The sequence below is a fragment of the Phasianus colchicus genome, chromosome 19, assembly GCF_987193195.1.
Source record: "Phasianus colchicus chromosome 19, bPhaCol1.hap1.1, whole genome shotgun sequence".
NCBI classification, from domain to species: domain Eukaryota; kingdom Metazoa; phylum Chordata; class Aves; order Galliformes; family Phasianidae; genus Phasianus; species Phasianus colchicus.
The window spans coordinates 8,478,054-8,497,525 of record NC_143454.1 but is presented as its reverse complement, the minus strand read 5'-3'; the positions used below and the strand labels follow the sequence as shown (position 1 = coordinate 8,497,525).

General features: G+C 42.1%; 1 protein-coding gene across 8 annotated transcripts in view; it reads left to right on the top strand.

Annotated features, from left to right (window-relative positions):
* RAPGEF1 (Rap guanine nucleotide exchange factor 1) overlaps positions 1-19,472 on the top strand; it is a 75,406-nt gene that overhangs the window by 25,298 nt on the left and 30,636 nt on the right. For all 8 annotated transcript variants that reach the window (XM_090121192.1, XM_090121188.1, XM_090121191.1 and 5 more), the window contains 8 exons: positions 2,996-3,135; positions 6,854-7,032; positions 10,153-10,309; positions 13,981-14,069; positions 14,476-14,628; positions 16,102-16,225; positions 17,521-17,704; positions 18,277-18,789. In XM_090121192.1, the coding sequence (XP_089977318.1) occupies positions 2,996-3,135; positions 6,854-7,032; positions 10,153-10,309; positions 13,981-14,069; positions 14,476-14,628; positions 16,102-16,225; positions 17,521-17,704; positions 18,277-18,789 (1,539 nt within the window). The remainder of the gene's footprint in view (positions 1-2,995; positions 3,136-6,853; positions 7,033-10,152; positions 10,310-13,980; positions 14,070-14,475; positions 14,629-16,101; positions 16,226-17,520; positions 17,705-18,276; positions 18,790-19,472) is intronic.

Genomic DNA, 19,472 nt, shown 5'->3' with positions numbered 1-19,472 from the left:
GCAGAGGTAACCGACCTAGGCAGCCTTGCACAGCTGTGCTTTTTATAGGCAGGTTTTAGCCCTCCTCTGTAAAAGCTTTGGTCACTTGCAGCTTTGATCTAAAATACTTTCCTATCTCAGTGCAACTTCTTTGAGACCACTTCATCCAAATTCATTACTATGCAAACTCTGTTTATAACGCTTGCCTGCTAACCCTAAAGCCTATCATGCTAAATGTCTATTGGCATTCAGTGAATATCATAGAATCCTTAGAGTTGGAAGGGACCTTTAAAGGTCATCTAATCCAATATAATCACAGCTCTACAGCTTGACTCATGAATATGGGGAGGGGGACCGGGGTTTGCAGTGTGATTTTTATATTTGGAAATTGAGAGATTCTGCACCTGAATCATTGAGTGACTCTATGCTCTGTTTAGACAAGTTGTTTCACCTTCACAGATGTGCCAAACAAAGTTAAGACCCAACTGTTTAAGGATGATGGGCTTGCAACATGCTTGGAAAAAGATGAGACCTATTTTAAGTGCCAAGTGCAACTGAGTCTGAGAGAATGAGCTTGTGACTCATTTGGTTAACTACAGATGCATCAGAAACTTACGAGCAGATGAGATCTGGAAAATGCTTATTGTAGTTGTAAGGACAGTAATAAAAAGCTGCACAAATGTGTGGTTGTCAAAGTAGGTCTTAACGGGGTTGCTCAAACAATAACCTTTATTTCTGCATCTGGCAGCTGTTTTACTTTAGTTAGTACTATTTTAAGGAGTTCCCATTCTGCTTCCACTTGTTCCTTTCCTGGCTCTGCAAGCCTCTGTTCCCTCAGAGTGCTGCCATGCAAATGATTCAGCATTTGGTGTGATGGAAGGGGAAGAAAGTGCAGGGCAGTGGGTGGGCTGGTGGCAGTAGTGAAGGGGATCTGCTGTTGGCAGAAGAATAGATTTCCCCGTGGGCAACACATTGCTCTGAAGCTGCTGGCCATGCACCCGCTGCTGAGCAAAGTTGGGTAGAGATGGCTGATGGGAAGAGGAAATGGAAATTGCAGTCTTCTGAAACCTTCCTGCTTTCTTGCCTCTACAGGGCTAAATTATCAGTGTAAACAAGCAAGGAGCAAGGGTTTTTTCCCCCTCAGACAAACAGTTTGATCTTGCTGCTGCACGTGGAGGAGCCAGACTTAATTTGTTGCTGCTACCGTAATTTCTCTATAGATTAATTATTTTAACCGTTTGCCACTCCTTTCCAAAATGAAGTCTGAGCCATGACTTCTCATCCTGCATATCTACAATGTATGAAAGTTCTCCCATCATGTACCAAACAATTACTTTTTTACGGCGTATGAGGGCAGCCAGGCACTGTTTTCAGTGGTGACCTTCAACACTGTGGAGCCGGAGAGGTTTTAAAGGTTTGGAGATTCCCATGTGGATGTAAAGCAATGACGTAAATTGTTGCTAAGTTGGGGTGCCAGCTGCTACCAGTGATTCCTCAGAGTCCACCTGATACCTCTGGGTTTATCTGCAGTGACCAGCGTTCGTAGTGCCTCCCTCAGTGCGTAGAACAGGACTCTGTACTGCAAAGAGAGCTTCGAGAACCCTGTAAGCAGGGAACAAGTCTGCAGCCAGACAAGATGAGAACTGAAGCTTCCATTAATAGGGTGCCTGCAAAATTTTTGATCCAGAGGACCCAACTAAGTGGAGTTTTGGCTCCAGTGAGGGTGTTAATAGCAGGGTCTTAATGCCCTGCCTGGTAAAAGTTGAAGGGGAGACAGCCATAAGGGGGGACCAGCACAGGTTCTTTCCTTCGAGTTGTGGTTGGGTGATTTCTGGGTATTAGGAGTGGTGTTCACGCTGCAGTGTGGTATTCAGCTTCAGGGTGCTAGATTTGACTCAGCGGCATTTTCTAATTGCAGTCTGCATGCTAATGAGGTGGTGCAGTGCTGCACGTGGGGACTGGGTCGTTCTGACTCCCTGCAGCCAGTGCAGCCAATTCCCAAATAATGTAAAAAAAAAAAAGAAACGTACAGCAGAACTGCTTACTTTTCGTGGTGAGGTAGTTAAAGGTAAGTTCAGTGTCTTTGGCTGAAGTATTTTGGTCACTAGAGAGGCAGTTCAAACCTTCATTTATTAAAGTACTGCTTGCTTAAAATACATTCTAAATTGCTTTCAAGGCAGCATAGTTTTATCTAGCTTGCTGGATAAACAGAAAAAGACATCTTTCACCAGTAAGTTTGCGTGTGGCATGACTGCAAACCTTTGAGACTTCTTTTAGATGATCAGAAAACTTTGAAAAGACAAGCTTTTCAGAAGGACTGAGTGGTTCCGTAATAAACCTCCTTTGAGGATGCACCAATATTGAAGCTATCCCCTCTGTCCACGTGGTTTGTGTTGGTACATTTGGCGTGTAATCTGCTGTGAATGGCTGGGACTGGTACTTTCCTTCATATAGTTCATGCAGCCCCAACCAGAGGCAGTGCTGCCAAGTGAACAGAGCTAGGGACCAGCAGCCTGTGAAGGGCAGTAGGTCAGCCTGTGTTTTTCAGTCCTGGTACCTGCTTGGTGGCTCCTTGACCCCAGCAAGGCTCAGGAACCCAGGTTCCTTCCCTGCTCTAAGAACAAGCCACTTCATCCCCATGACTTTATTTCCTCGTGTGCAAGAGAGGGATGGTGGTTACCTCCTTCATAAAGTACTTTGGGATTTGCTTGGGCTGAGTGCTTTTGAGAGATGTGTTTTTCCTTTTCTCTACAAGGCACAGAGGAATAGGATCCTGCTGTTCCTGCCTTGGCACTTCAGTATTTCTGCCTCCATGGGGAAGCAGGAAATGGTGGTCATATTGCGGTTGCAAACATAATAGAGTCACAATTTTTTTTTTTTAATCCTGTTCCACTCAACAAATTAACATGGTTGCAATGTTTTTCATAGGCTGGTTTCCCAGATAATGCTGTAGCACAACTTTCCTGTTTTCAGCCAGTTTACCCTAACCTTGTAATGCTTTTCTGTGTCTTTCTAGATTCTGAGCGTTCCCATCTCTCCTCGTTCACCATGAAGTTGAAGGGCAAGTTTCATTCACCAAAAATAAAGAGAACTCCTTCCAAGAAGGGAAAGCAAGCTGACCTGACAGTGAAAACACCAGAGAAGTCAGTGAACAAAGTAAGCAAATGAAGAGCATCTTCTATTAGTCTTGCTGGTTTCTTGCTTTCTGTTACTCAGGTTTTTAAAATCTACAGTTCTGCTTTCAGTCTGTGACTTTGTCCTATGCAGAATTCTGCAGATATGTCAGGGAACATCAGGATGCTTTATGGTTTGTTTTAAACTGTGTTATGTAGTGTACAATGAGATGTATTTTCTTTTTGAGTTGCTGATGAGGCCTCCTTCCATCATTGTTTAAATATCTCATTACAGAATGTAGTTTAATGGTTGACATAGCTTCCCAACATGCACACCCTGTGATTATGCTTACAGCTTCCAGTTCACTGCCTGGTTTTGGGGTGTGATCTTCTTAAAAATCCAAAACCCTGGCGAGCAAATCCTTGAAGCTTGTCCAAAGATGTGCTCAATCTCTAATGACGTCAGCAGGGAGAGTCAAGCAGATGCCTTCAAGGAGCAGCTGATTCCAGCACACCATTCCTCACATCCAGTGCACTTCAGTCCCTGTAAGAGCTGAGCTCACCACTCCTTCCCACCACAAACACACATCAAAGTGTTATCTCTTCTGTTGTTATGGCCTGATTATGTAGAATAGAGGCTATCTCTCTAACAGTAATGTTGCAATACATTTTCAAGTACAAATTAAGCCAAAAGTTAAGAACAGCCGAGGTTATGTGTGATAATTCAGAGTCTTTCCCAGTTGTTATTGAAAGCCTCCAATATGCAGTGCCAGACGTGCAAACTCTTTGGATTATCTGCTCTGAGGACTGCTGTGCTGTTACTATGAGCAGTCAGCAATGTACAGCTGTCTTACACTGTGTGATGTGCTTAGCATCCAGGGAAGTGGCTGCGGAACTTCATGGTTCTGCCCTATCATACAGGAAAGGATGAGGCTGTAGTTTCTTTCTGTAGGAGGCAACAGATAGCTTTCCAGGGAGCTGAGCACATTGCATTGCCCCACATGCATACCAGACTGCTGCCAGAAGTCTGAGAGCACTCTCTGAAGGCTTTTAGTTCCAGCAGTGTTTGAAGATGGTATGTTAAGATCAATTCAGAGGCATATCTTGTAGAACGTACTTTTGCTCTAAAAATGCATTGGACCATTTTACTGGGAAGTTTTCTCCCAGTGTTATTTTTACTGATTGATTTACTAAAACGCATGTAGAAAATGCAGAAGTCTTTCCTTTAAAGTGATGTGTGACCACAAATGAAAGAAATTATAAAATGAAGAGCCATCTTCAAAATGCTGTTCTGTGGCAGATACATAGTAGCATTTTTTTATCTACAGAATGGGATTTTTTTTAATTGGAAATCAAAAGACTTGCAATCATTTTATTATTGTAGACAATTATTTCAGCTGTATACATTTTGTACTGTGAAATATTGATTTCTGGTGTTGTCCTTATGTAATTTAATAGCCACAGTCCAGCTAATCAATTAGTTGGAAATAGCTCATCATCAGCTTAGTGTGGAGGGGAGTGGAGAAGAGGATGTGCCTCAACTGTCACCAGGGTCCCTCACTGGAACACAGAGATGTCTTGACAAATAAGAGATTTTGTGTCAGAAGATGCACTTGCTATACTAAATAATCCTTTCCTTCCTCTCAAGTTCTGGGTGCTATTTTTATGCTCTTGAAGTAGATAATCACTCTACAGCAGAAATAGCAATACTAAAAATTAGTGCAAGATCGTTGCACAGAACCTGAAGGTTGTGCTCAATGTGCATGCTCCTCTTCTTCCCTTTTATACCTGGATGTGGCAAAAATATTTTTCAGAGCCTGTTTCTGTGCTGGGCCATCTTTGATTCTAATCCGAGGACGTACTGTAGTGTCCTTCAACACTGCTGTTGCACAGTTAGGATGGAATTTTTACTGGTAAACTGTGGGGAAAGAAGTGACTTGTTACTGCTTCTGTCAGTGGTTGCATGGCCCTCTGTAACCCATCTGCATTTCATATGTGATGCATTTGTAATGAAAGGGAAAACCTTTTAAATTCATGCAAAAATAAATATCTGTATGTGTCAAGTAGGCAGGAAGGTGGAGAGGAGATGCTGTGATGCTTGAATGATCTCCTCTACTGTCTATCTGGGACGTTGCTGAAGCAAGTGGTAGCACTGCTCTAGGAGCTCCTGCAGCCACAGATCTGCTCCATCACAGGGGGATACAGCCATGGGGGCAAGCTCACCTCTGCTGAGGAATTCAATGAGAGATTACTTCCAACTCTTCTCTCCAGCCCAGAAAGATTGCATCCTATGTTTACTTTGGCTTTAAGGACACACTGAAAAAAACCTTCAGCCTCGTAGCAACAAGTGACACTTATGTATTTGAGCTCTGTAACAGAACCTGCCATTCTTGCAGGACACGCAGGCTTTTTTTGTGTATGTCTGTGTGTCTGTTCTCTCACATGGATACAAGGTCTTTGGACCTGAGAAAGAGATGCATGAAAGGTGCTCTCCTAGGGTTCTTTCCCAATGAGCTAGCAGGGAAGTCATGGAAAAAAGGGCTGTGTCCCAAATAGACTGGTGGCTGATGTGCAGTGCCTTGGTGTGCTCAGTGGAAAGCTTTGTGTTTCCACGTGTCATTCCCAGCCCATCCCTCCTGTGTCCAGGAGAGTGTTTAAGCTATTAAGTCACAAGCCTTTCTACAGGAAACAGTTGTTGAATGAATATATAAACATTAATCAAAGCAGGAACTGCAATCTGCATTTTTTCACTTCTGTTTGAGGGCTCTGACCACAGGCCATAGGCATGCTGCTTGTGGGACGTCCAGCCTCTCTCATCCCTGAACTCTGTAATCGTTTTGCATGAAGTGCCTCTCCATAGCCTGGAGTGGGCTGTGCAGTGGTGAGGGTGCATGCCTAAAGAATGGGAAATGTGTTTTTTGAGATCACTGAGTTGCCGGGATGCTCCTCAGCAGTGAAGCTCAGTGACTGTGGGTGGGCTGTGAAGCAGGAATGGAAAGAGCCCAGCCAGCAGCTTTGTCAGAAGGGGAGGCAGCAGCAAGGCTTGGGACTTCCCGGACGAGATGGAAATGACAGAGTGGATTTGAACTCAGGCTTCAAAAGTCAGAGCTAGGTGGGACTTGGGACTCTTTTTATGGATCTGGCCCCTGGTTACTAACCGGTGCTGCCTGTAAATTGTTCTTCCTGAAGCCTTTTGGGCTGCTGGTCTGATTTTGTAAAAAAGCAGCAGTTCAACTGCTGACAAGAGTATGGGGAGCTCACAATGCCCATAGGTCATTAATTCTTGAAGCTGAATTTACTGAAGAGATAATGGATGAAACCTGACTCTGCTAAGCTCTCTGCTCCTTTCTAGCAATGTTCAGTAGTTAATTTAAATCTCACTTAGGAACTACTTGTGGCATTAAAAGTCCTCCAGGCATACTCTGTTAAACTTTTTTTTTTTTAAATAGCCCTGTCCAGAATGCCATTAGGATGTCATATATCACTTCTGAATTTCCTTTCCTCACTTTGATGATGGCATGGAAGTTGGTGGCAACAACTCAGCTGTGTGCCAACGAGTTGTTCCCTTCTGCAACATTCATTCCCTGATGCTAAAACTTAGCTTTCATGGTCTGTCCCTATGAAAGGCGTGTGGGTTCCCTTGACCCAGCACCATCACAGAATGAATTAGGTTGCAGACTCCTCTTTGGGTAAATAAAAGTAACTTTTCCCTTTAAAATCCTGATGTTATAACATTTCTCTCACTTTTTCCTCTTCTTCAGAACGTATCATGGCTAGAGGAGAAGGAGAAGGAGGTCGTCAGTGCGCTGCGCTACTTTAAGACGATTGTGGACAAAATGGCAATTGATAAGAAAGTATTAGAGATGCTGCCAGGCTCAGCAAGTAAAGTGCTGGAAGCCATCCTGCCCCTGGTGCAAACTGACCCACGCATCCAACAAAGGTAGCTTTCCTTCTTGGGTTTTGGAGCTATGGAAGACCAGCAGGCTCCTCAGCTTCTTTCTTTTTTTGTGTATTACGTGGCATGTGAGTTGGAAAACGGTATAGTAACAAATAGGTTGACTGCCATTTTTATGAAGTGGTGTATAATTTTCAAGCACAGCTTAAAAACAGACTCCATGCTGTGAAGAAGTCCATGCTATGGAAAGATAAAACAACTTAGAATGGTTTTAGAGAGGAGGAAGGAGTGATTCTTAGCATAAACATTTGTAATTTACTGATTCTCTTCAGATTCTTTACTATTTTTGAAGTCCACAACAGGATCCTAAAAGCTAACAAATTCCAGTAGTTTCTGCCTGAAAAGGAACTTGTCTTCGGGGTAATCTCTTTCTGCATTCAATTCATCCATACTGATAAAAGTCAGCCTACACTGTTAGTTTATTATTAGTTTTTTACTTTATTTTACTGGAGTAGATACAGAACAGAAATAAACAAATGTGCTTCAGTAGATCAGCCAGTCCAAGTTCATTCCTGTGTGCTCTCCACAGACTGATTATAGGTTTGCTCTGATGCCTGCTGTATTACATTTAAGCCAGTTAGACAACGAGTTTGAAGTCAGAAAAGATGTCAGAATTGGCCAAAGCAAAGCTCGACATCCATTGAAAGAATCTGTGGTGTCATCAAGCCACAGCGATCTGTCCGCCTGCTGTTTATAGGTGATAGAGAAATTGATTTAAAAGAAAAAATATATATATATAATTGAACAATAAGGAATAAGCAATACTACTACACATGCAAAATCAGGCAGAGAAATGCATATATATATATTTATAATTGTTTTTGCTGAATCCTGCTGGTTTTTGCTTGGTTCCTGTTTTCCCAGTAAGTATCTCCAAAACTTTTGTTTTTGAGATGTTCAGTACAATTGTGCTGCAAGAAAGTTTTGTGGTACGGTCAAGACAGCTGTAGGGTGCCAATATTTTATTAACAGAGATGTTTAGTGCTGCCTGGTCCCAGTACATAGGGCATGCTTTTATCTGATAGCACAAAAGGAAGGAGACAATGGGTGAGTACCAGAGCTGTGACTGAGACAGGGGGGCTGCAATTTAGGTTGGGTTTGTGGAAGTACAAAGAGCAATAGCTGTTAGAATTGGAGCATTCATCAGGCTTCTGGATTCAGGCACAAAAGTTTCTTCCGTTGCTATCAGGTTTCCTGCAGTCATTAAATTCCTGACAAGCACCTGCTTTCACTTAGTGAAAGAGAGAACAAACTTTCCTGTTACATCAGGAGAACATGTAAAATGTCAGCAAATATTTTTAGGATAGAAAATGTCATCTTTGTAGTCGCTTGCTTTGATTTGTGTATCCGCTGGGTGATCTTTCCTTCCAAGAATATATTGGAAATAAATATCAGCTAAGTGGTCTTCAGCAGCAGCAGTATTTCAAATGGCTCTATTCTTCAAATTCCTTGTACCTTTTCCCTTAGAAGTGAGGTAATATAACCTTGACAGTTGGATATCCACATTTAGCCTGTAAGCAGAATTTTTGTAGTCAGTAGAGTCTTCCTTACTTAGTGATGAATCTCTCATTCTGGACTGCAGCACAGATCCCTTGTGTATGTTCTGCCTTGTTTGGCTTTGCAGAGAAAAAGGGGATTTGTCATTCTCTAAAAGCCATGTCCTTTCATGACTACATATGCACTTTATTTATTTTGAGTAGTGGCAGGACACAAAGGGGTGCTTTTGATGGTAAATCCCCCTCAAGAAAAGAGAGCAAGACTTGTGTCACTGTGGAAGAAAGCCCTACAATTACTGTTGGACTCCTTTTTGCTTTAGGGGGAGGGTTTGCATCGAGGAAAAAAGTAATTAAATCTAGCACAAAATAGGCTTTCAATTACTGCCTCCTTAGAAGGAAGCAGACCGAAGATTAATCACAAAGAATCAAAGCCAGAGAAAGAGATGGAGGAGGACCCTATTTAGGAAATATCTCCTACTAAGTTAATTTCATTTAAAATTAGAACAAATGGCAAGCACTGTGCTTATAAAACAAACAAACGAAGAAGACCTTGCTGCTGTCTGTATCCCTCTGGCTGTAAGCTGGCAGTGGTTGTATCCCTGGTTCTGCAAACAGCTCTCACCTAAATAATCTCACTCAAGTTTGTGGGTTTGGTGCTCTTCTCACAGATAATGAAATGACTGGAGTTAAGCCAGTGTCAAATGGGTGCCAGAGAGAAATGGGATGATTCAGAACGCTGGTATCTGTGATGATGGCAAGATTGCACCTTCTCTTATCTCTTTATGGTTTTGATGCAGTTTGAAATTGATTTAATTTTACAAAGAATTGCCATCAGCAGTACTGTTAACACACCTTGTTTAGTAATGAAGTGTTTTCAGAGCAGCCAGGAAAGTGCCTCTGAGCGCTGCTGTTACGGTTAACTTTTATTTAGGGTTGTCGTCCTTCCAAATTTCACTTCTTTTCCTTCAGAACAATGGCTTGGATTCTGGTTCTCATTAAAAGCAAAACAAAACAACACCCTTCCTCTTCCAAACCTGAAATTCATTCAGCTCAGATTTTGTGAAGAAGCGGGTTTTAATTGCTTGTTTTCAGGCATTATAAGCAGTGGGAAAATTATTTGTAAAGGAATTATGCAGTCAGCTTGCAGTTATGTAAAACGTTTTCTGAGGGGAGTTAAGAAGGAAATCATAGATAGCACTGAAATAATATCAATTAGACATAAAGGCAGGATACGGTAGTTACCTTTGAAGTTGAGGCAAAGGATGGGGGTGTGGATTAAAAGGGAAAGAGCATTCTTCTTAGCTTTGCTATGTTAGCTTGCAGCTCAGATTATTAGCTGGTTGTACTTTCATGCTGTTTTTCCATTTGGCTCTAAAGAACAGGAGAGCAACTGCAACAGAGCTGGAAGCCCAGGCTTTGTCACCTGCTGAACACAAATCATGAATGTCAGAATGGAAAGGAGAACCACAACAGTGGATAGTGTCAAAATAATTTTAACAGGGTGAAATGCACTTTAGATCGTGCTCTCTCTAGTAGCATTTGATAGTATCTCCGTAATTGATTTTTTTTTTTTCCTTTTTTCTTGACTATTTCCTTCCCTGCCATCCAGTTCTGCCATCTCATCCTGCTACAGCCGTGTGTACCAGAGCCTGGCCAATCTCATTCGCTGGTCTGATCAAGTGATGCTAGAAGGTGTGAATTCTGAAGACAAAGAGATGGTGACAACTGTTAAAGATGTCATAAAAGCTGTTCTGGATGGAGTTAAGGTACGTGAGACAAGTTATAGAAGGCATACAAGCCTGTATTCTGGAAGAGATCTAGCTGAAAGTCGGAAGCTTTTAAGTGCTGGTAAGATCCTGCTCTTTCAGTAAGCTTATCTCTTACATCAACTGCTCTGGAAGTGAAATGGTCCTGCTTGGTATACTGGTTAAAGACCAGCATTAATGGTTTGGCTATTAGTGTGCACTTCTAAATGTTCACCCTGGCATTTGGATGGATTGCCCGAAGCAGTAAATCTTAATTGAGCATTGTATTGGATTTTCAGCAGGTAATTCCCATTCTCTTCATCTCCTATGCAGATTACAGGTCTGAGTTTGCATGTTTTTTTGTCTAGACAAAAATTAATGGAAATGCTTCCTGTCAATGCCCATAGAGAATCGAAGATTCCAGCTTCATCTTTTAGCATGAATGTCAAAGTGTTTGTCAGTGATACATCACTACTTTCAGCAATCAGTGAGAGTGTGGGACAGCTGATGAGCTAAGCTCAGTTTTCTGAAGATTAATTCTTTGTAACTAATGGAAACATTGAATGGAAACCTTTGTGTCCTTTGTGAGACACGCTTATACAGTTCCCTCCCTGCACCACCCAGGAAAAGCTGTTGGCTTTCCTTCTGTGTCCCAATAAGTTTTTGGTATTCATTATTTGTGACCGTTTTCCAGACTTGCCTCTCTGCTGAAGGCCACAGAAGCCGTGCATTCAGCTTCCCAGTACTGGAGTTACAAGTTTTCTTGATCTGGACAGAGAGACTGTCATATCTCCTAGGAATCTTATTTTGAATACTGTAGAGAAGGTTGAGCATCTTTAACAAGGGCTGAACTGGCAGAGCAGTGTTTAGTTCAAGTATAGCAGGTAATTCAGATTTTTAAGAGCTGCAGCAGGTTCTTCAACTGGAAGAGTGTGTCAGGAAAGGCACACTTTGAGACTGTACTCAAAGTCCATTTAGTTTTTATTATCTGGAATTGAATGTGAAAATCCAATGAATATCCCAAGCTTTGACTATCGTGCTTTCAGGAATCCTGATATATTATTTGTGTGCTCTGAATATCTGTAATGTTGCTCAAATACAGATACTAAACCCTAGTGTGACTTATCAATCCTTTAAAACAAATATCTTTGAAAGAAAACATTTCCATCACCTAAAGTGGACAGATTTTCTAGGATTATTCTGCACAATATGCCCTTTAACTTTAAGCTCCAGATTTGAGAAGTAAAGCGGGTATTAAGTTTGCACAGCAGGATGGAGAAGAGTTCAGCATTAAGTCTCAGCTTCTGTTAGCGTTGCAACTCAGCAGCCATTTGCAGTATATGAAAATCTGTACTCTTGACAGCTGAACAGAAGTAGCCTGATAAACAGTGCGAGAGTTCACCCTGTTATCACCTAATGAATCTACGGTCCCGTGTTATCACTAGATCCAGATTACAGTTGCATGAAATTTGGGACACCCACTGTCCTTTCACTTCAAGCAAGGTTTAAGTACCTGATACCAGTTGCTTCCCAAGCAAAGCAGTGTGCATTGGATGGATGGATGGATGAATAAGTGGATGGAAGGTCACAGATGTCTGCTGAGCCAGCCTAGGCTGGAAGCAGTGCAGTGCTAAGCCTGAGCTATTAACCTCACTGAGCTGTAGCATTCTCCTCTTGCTGCTAGACTGCAAGTTATTTTGGCCTTCCAGTTGGAGCTGGTTTATGTCTGGTCAGCTTGGAACACAATGAGAGCAGATGTGAGGCTGTCTGGGTAGAAGTGAACGTCTGCCCAACCAAGACTCAGTGTTTAGAAGTGCTTTGTACTCATCTCCTACTGCATAGCAAGGAAGGTTTATTTTAGAAGGGTCAAGCCAGCCTTCAGGTCTGGAAGCAGAACTGAGAAGCTGGACACTTCTCTGCTGTGGAGAGACTTTTTTGTTTTTCTGGCAGATCACACAAGATCCACTTCCACATTTGAGTGTTTACTTCCCCCTTTATTTTCAGAATCGAGCACAAATGACTTGCTTGTTCACTTGTGCTGTTTGCTGTTTTGATCACAGGTTTTAGTGCATTGCCAGCAATATATAACAGGGGAAAAAAAATCCTTGTTTTGATTACATAACTTCTTAAAAATCCATCTCATCTTGGAATTTCCAGTTTGCTGAAGTAATATAAGTTTGTGGAGAGGCTTTAATTATCTCTAATTACTGCTGCAGGAATCTCTTTACTTGCTGATAAGGAACAGCATAATGTGCATCTGGCTCAGTTGCATGCTGATTACCTCTGTGTGTACATTGAAGATCTTGGCTTGATTCTTAAACACTAGTTCTCATTCTGGGGTTAGTGGAGAGGAGAAAAAGCCAGGATTCAAGGAATCCAGTGCTTTTGTGCTTCTGCTAATCGAGGTGCTTCTCAGCAGGTGCCATGTCTCTTGTCTGTCTGTCCCAGACAGGAACATCTTCATAGTGATAGCCCAGATGGCCATCTGTATGTGCTGTGCTTGTGCACTCTTATCCTGTGCATTTTGTTGTGCGTTTGGTGGACTCTCTGCAAATTATTTTTGTGCCCAAAGTCATACCAAGAATGTAAGTACATACATAATGATATAATGGCCAAGTCAAAATTAGTTGTGCTGTGCACTTGGACATGTTGAAATGGGTTGTGGTTTCCATCCTTTACACATCCGGGGAGCTACTTTATTCTCTTTGTGATTATTGTATTGGAAGAGGAAATGACCATTTCTGACCTCAGCAGACACAGACGTGAAGATGATACTGGAATGATGACATTGTATTTCAAGCTGCTAATAAATAAAATTGATCCCATATAATTTCCTTTGCATAACATGCTGGGAAGTCAATAGTGTCAGGAAGCACTGCCAGTTATGCAGCCTAACTGTGAGAGGGCACGTGTTTGTATCTGTGAGCAGCAGATCTATTTGTTGGCCTCAGACACCCATGAAAAGTTCTCTCCATCCTTCTGGAATGAGTGATTATTGCTTTGACTGCTGGCAGACGTGGAGTTCAGGATTATCATGCACTTATCTCTTTATCTACCACCTTATCTGCCTACAGCAGATACGCTGTAATAGTTCCCTGAATGATGAAGACTTTCTTTGCTAACAAGTTAAAAGATGGCTCCGGGGGGAGCAGGCCTTTTAATAAAGGTGTTCACTATTTAATTTCTGGTTGGACGTCTTTCAGAAACCAGTCTTTTGAAACAAATACATGACACGCACTTGTTCGTGAACTATAAAGCAGTGACATAACTCTTTTACTGGCCAACTGAAATACTTCATGCAAAAAGCATTTATGTACTTGTATTTATGTATGTAAAGTCAACTTGATATTATCTAGGGCATTATGGGGACTGGAACATATTTGTGATGAAAGAGGAAGCACAGCAAAAAGAAATGTATGTGGGTTTGTTCAGAATCCCCATAGGGCTACAGTTTGTGAGTTTAGATATGGTTAAACTGCTGCTGGGTGCATGCTGTTCCCTTACCACCTCATTTGTGTGGCTCTCCACTGAGCTTACACTCAGCTCAGTTCACTGCCCATGTCAGCATTAACCCCTGAGTGGGTACCCAAAACTTTATTCCAGTAGAATCCTGTTCTGTTGTAGCATGTTTGGGTGCAACATTATGCATCTAATGATTCTTTTCTTTTTCTTCTCTCCCTTCCATCCACCAGGAGCTGGTCAAACTGACGATTGAAAAGCAGGAGCATCCCTCTCCCACAAGCCCTGTTAAACCCAGCTTACCAGCATGTAAATCTGATAGGTGGGTCTCTTACAAACATTTCTTGTGCATGCCAGTCCAGTATAGTAGCTTGATGTGAGGTAATTTCTGGTTACTGACTGATAGTTGGATTAAAGTACTGAGTTGTTTTCCACAGCAGACAGTGTTGTGTTCTTCATGTAGTCTTATGCATTACAGTGGCATTACTCCAAGAGAACTTTATGCAGTGATAGAGAAGATACCAAAATCTGGCAGTGAAACATCACTTGGCTGTGACATGTCCACATATTATTCTGTGTATGCTTCTAATTTTACTTGCAGATGTGAATTCTTCCTTCTGCTGTAGGTTTCTCTTATTGCCTATGATTTAAAAATATATATTAATCTGTCAGCATGCTGCATTCTGACTGCATTTTGTGATCTGCAATCTGTCTTTTGCTTGTTACAGCCCATCAGAACTTCCCCTTACAGACCGAGAAATGGAGATCCTGAGCAAAACAACTAATATGACTCAATCGAATGAGCTACTGACGGACTCCATGGATGAAGAGGTTGCACCTCCTAAACCCCCTCTGCCTTGCATTCGTGTGGCAGAAAACAGGTAATGCTGGCCAGCCAGCTGGCTGAAGAGTGGCAGTGGCTCTTAGCATCTTGTTTGTTATACGTTCTTGTCAAAATGGGTACATGAGATCACAGGGGTTAGTGATGCTTCTGAATTTCCAGTCCTCCTGAGTAGTTCTTCCCAGCTCCTGGAATCTGTTTATGATTTTATGTTCTTTCTGCCTTGTTCTGAGCACTACCCTTCATTGTCTGTGTTTTCCTTTCCTGTTTTTTTCCCCCATGAGGACGGTACAGTGCCTGAGACTTTCCTATGAGAGGCACTGCATAAATGCATGAAAGCTTTTATTGAAGACTATGTAAATACACACCATATTCTGTACAACTCTGCACAGCAGTATCCTGTGCTGCTTTAGTTGTGTGTGTACTATTGTATCCAAAGGAAAATGCTTTGTTAACCTCAGTTGGCAATTGTCAACCTGTTCTGCACATCCAGGTGGCTCTACATTGGTTGTCAAACTAAGAGTGAAAGGAGCTACTACTGTGTGAAAAAGCTCTTTTATTTAGTTGTACTTACCCAGTCCTGTGAGTAACCACATGAAAGTTTCTATGTTCTATTTTGGAAGGAAGAGAAAACCTCCAGTTTACAGCTTTTTGGTGTATGTATGGTGTTTTTCTCCTTTAGTACTGGTGCTAATAGATGGTGTGAAAATGCTTATCATGAGCTCATTTGAAAATGCAGCATCAGGGGGACTGTGGCTGGCAGAAAAACACCACATTTCTGGGTATTTTATGAATTCTCATGGGCTATATATATATAAAAAAATCCTGTTACGTTCCAGGAACAGAATATGTGTGCTATTGGGAACTTCACAAACTTGATTGCCAGAATTGTCAGTAGAAGCAAAACTTAAATACACAGTGGTTAAAATCTCAGTGGTTACTACTAATGGGTGTATGATAATGTATCTGCAACTGATGAATGCCACAACTTGGGCCCATGCAGCATGTATGTGTGGTGACACTGACTTTCCTGTTGCTTCAAGGAAAAGGGCACAGAGAATTTTCCTGTGCTGTAGGTTGCTACAGCTTTGAAACCCCTCTCAAACCTAAAAAAAGTTTGAAGAGGAGGAATGAAAAATTTCTGTGAACTGAAACCTTGTTCGGGTCAACCAAAACATTTAATTTGGACTTCCACCACTTTTATGTAAAAATAATTGCTGTGCTAATTAGCTTCATTAAAAATAATTTTTAAAACAGCAATTATTTTTGTTTCTGAAATACTGAGTCTTCTCCAAGCTTAAAAAAATACATCACTGAACAGGACCTTTCTTGTGAGAGTGTTGTTAACTCGGTATTTGTTAGGGTATACTCTTTGTTGGATACCTCCAGGTCAGCTTTGGATGTGAGCTTTTTCATCCTGGCAAGGCAGAGGCTATCTGAAAAACAAGCTCCTGAAGCCTCTGAAAGTCTTTTTGGTGGTAATGGAAGCATCAATACCTGTTGTGTCTTGCAGTCCTCCTCCAGCCTTGCCCCCTAAAAAACGGCAGTCGGCGCCTTCCCCAACCAGAGTGGCAGTTGTGGCCCCCATGAGTCGAGCCACCAGTGGATCTAGTTTGCCTGTTGGAATCAACAGACAGGTAATGGCATAAACACTTTGTGAAATCCAAAGGAAATGTCCTGCAGAAAAGCTCAGGGAAATGCTGTGCAGTGCAGTTCCTGCTTGTCCCAGGCAGCCCTATATGGAACAGTGCTGGGATGGGAATTCTAGCAGCAGGAACATCAATGAAGTGAATGATGCAAAGAGCTGATTTTTGTATTTTTTTTTTCATTTTGTTGTTGGATTAGAATAATGAATGAACTGCTACCAAACTTCGTTGCCTTGAGGTGTGCAGAATGTAAAAAATCAGAATGTAAAAAGGCTGAGTGTTGCAGTGTTAAATACATCAGGGTGTACAGTGGTTTGCTGTACTTAGAAGATCTTTACTTTACAAGATATTTACTTGCAGGCCAGGGATCATGTAGCAGGTTGACATCAGAAGCCTATATTTTTCCATTTCCAGTTTAACATGTCAATTAACCTAAGCAGTAGTTTAAGCATCTGCTCTGACTGCTGCTGGTACTTTGGGGAAATTTGTAAATTTTCTGGTAGAACTACAGAAAACTTGTGACAGTGTGTATTAGTCATACTCTATCACTTGTGCTAACGTGGAGTTTACAAGATTGTAAATAGTTTGTTTTGCTTTACACCTTCAGGAACTTACTGACTCAGCAGTGAGAACTTGAATTGTGTTAAAGTGCACCAAAATCAAATCTTGTTCTCAGTCCCCAGAGCTCTGACTTAAGGAGCCTCTGCTGTCAGTTGGCTGACCCAGATAAAGCTGTGGTGGTTTTGCAGTTACTGGTGCAATCTCGTTTAGATTGATTTGCAGGGATGGGAATACCTGTGAGGTTCACTTGCAGCTTGATGAGCTTGAGGTAATTTCTGAAATTGAAACGTAGCCAATAGGCACCAAAAGCTGACGTCAGCTGTATCCCATTATCACCTGTTTACCCTTTGCGTGCACAAAACTAACCAAATATTTAATAAAGACCCAATTATTTAATGACAGTTTTTGCCTTCTAGTTACCCAGTACAAATGTCAACAGCTGGTGACATCCGCTGTGGATCACAGCATGCCCTGGCCTCCAGCAGGTGCATGCAGGGCTCCTTTTGGGGGCTTCTCTGCTGTGCCCTTTACCCAGTGGGAAGCTTTCTGGCTTCCTAATGGGCTTGTCTAACTAGGGAGGGCTAGCAGCACTGATCTGCTCCCTTCCTAGTTTTCTTACAGTAGCTGCAAGTTGTATGTTCCTTGAGCTGTATCTTATTACTAGTAAGCTGCTGAGAATGATGGTAATTTGTTGTTTTGGTTGTTTGGGTTTTTTTTTGCTTCAGGATTTTGATGTTGACTGCTATGCCCAGAGAAGGTTGTCAGGTGGCAGCCACTCTTATGGGGGAGAATCTCCTCGCCTCTCACCGTGCAGCAGCATTGGCAAACTCAGCAAGTCTGATGAGCAGCTCTCTTCTCTGGACCGTGACAGTGGTCAGTGCTCCCGCAACACAAGCTGTGAAACATTAGGTGAGCTGGGCTGGGCCAGGACTCCTTCAAGAACCCTCACCACCCTCGTTTGGGAGCTGTCATAGCTGTGTTGCAGAAGTAAATGGATTGTGCTTGAGACTGTCAACTTGTAGTTACTGCAGGCAGTTTGATGCAAAATGATATCCTGTCAGATAGGAAAAAGCCCAGGGGAATATGTTTCCCTAGCTAGAGATGATTGTGTTCAAACTCAATTCAGGTCTCAAGTGGAATGTTTTGTTGGTTTCAGCCTTTTCTGCAGACATCAGTAGGAAATAACAGCACTGTTAGACTCAAGTGATGCTCCCAGGTACTAGAAAATAAAATTAAAATATAAATGTGAAATATTGCAATTAACTACCTATTGAATTTTTGTTTGCTAGTATAAAAATATGAGATTTAAGCATGGATTTTACAGAAAGTTGAGCAAGATAGTCCCTGCTGCAAGGAATTACCACTTTGATTACATGAACTTATTAGTTAACTGGTGGAATGAGATGGGCAGAACTGAGAAGGGCTGAACAGTAAAAGAGAGAAACTAACTGCTGACTCTTCTTTTCTCTCTTTTTAACCAGATCAATCAGATCACTATGACCCAGACTATGAATTCTTGCAGCAGGACCTCTCGAATGCTGATCAGATACCTCAACAGGTGCCAGGTATCCTCAGCCCCTTGCCAGAGTCCCTGGGTGAGTCTGGCTCCCCTTTCCATGGACATGCTTTCCAGCTCCCACAGGGCAGCTCTTCTCCACTGGAATTCTGCAGCCTCTCAGGAGCTGTGCAGCCAACAGAGACCCCTCCAGCTTTACCAGAAAAGAAGAGGAGAAGCGCAGCCTCTCAGACTTCAGACTCAGGCTGCAGGGTCTCATATGAGAGACACCCTTCACAATATGATAACATCTCAGAGGATGATATGCAGAACGCAGGGTCTCTCTCATCAGTACCCTGCACGCCATTTGCTCCTATTTTGCCCTTTCAACAAGGAAACTCTTCAGCACCAGTTGAATTCATTGCTGATTTTGCTGCTCCAGATTCTAACAGTGACCCAGAGAAACCACCACCTCTGCCAGAGAAGAAAAACAAACACAGTAAGCAAGATCTTGTGTTTGGGTTTTACTTTTGCCTTTTTTTCCATTTGCCATGCTTCTGACGACCACTAAGTTATGCTTAGTAATGGTAATGCCATTATTAAGCATTAGCCCAAAGGTAACACCTTTGGGCTAAGTATTGAAATTGCTCATGGTGAGTATCAGTTGTGAAAGGAAAGTGCCAGTCCTTTGGTGGACAGGGAGCCTGGAATGGTTCAGGTCCAAGGGAGGTGGCAACATTCAGCATCTTCATTACTATAGTTTGAACATTTTATTTCTGTTTGCACAAGTGTGAAGCTTTGAGCCACTCTTCTGAGTTTTCCTGGATCTTTTTCCCTTTTCATGTCCATTCTATCTCCCCCATGTTTATGAATATTTGCCCAGAAGTGGGGGTACTCTCCAAGAGCTCAGAGAAAAGGCTACTTTTCTGTCCAAAACTGAGAGTTGCCGGTGCAGTTATTTGACAACAGGAACATAGTCCCTAGCGTAGCTGTGCAGGACAGCACTATTAAGTGTCCAATACTGTTTTGCTACAGGATCTCACTTCCTGAGTGCCTGAGAATTTCCCACATCATTAAAATGACCAGCCTCTAAATGCAAAGACTCTACATTCCCAGCCACACTCCTGGCACACCAGTGCTGACTGCAATTCAAGCTCTCATGACCTTATTTTGATTTTCTTA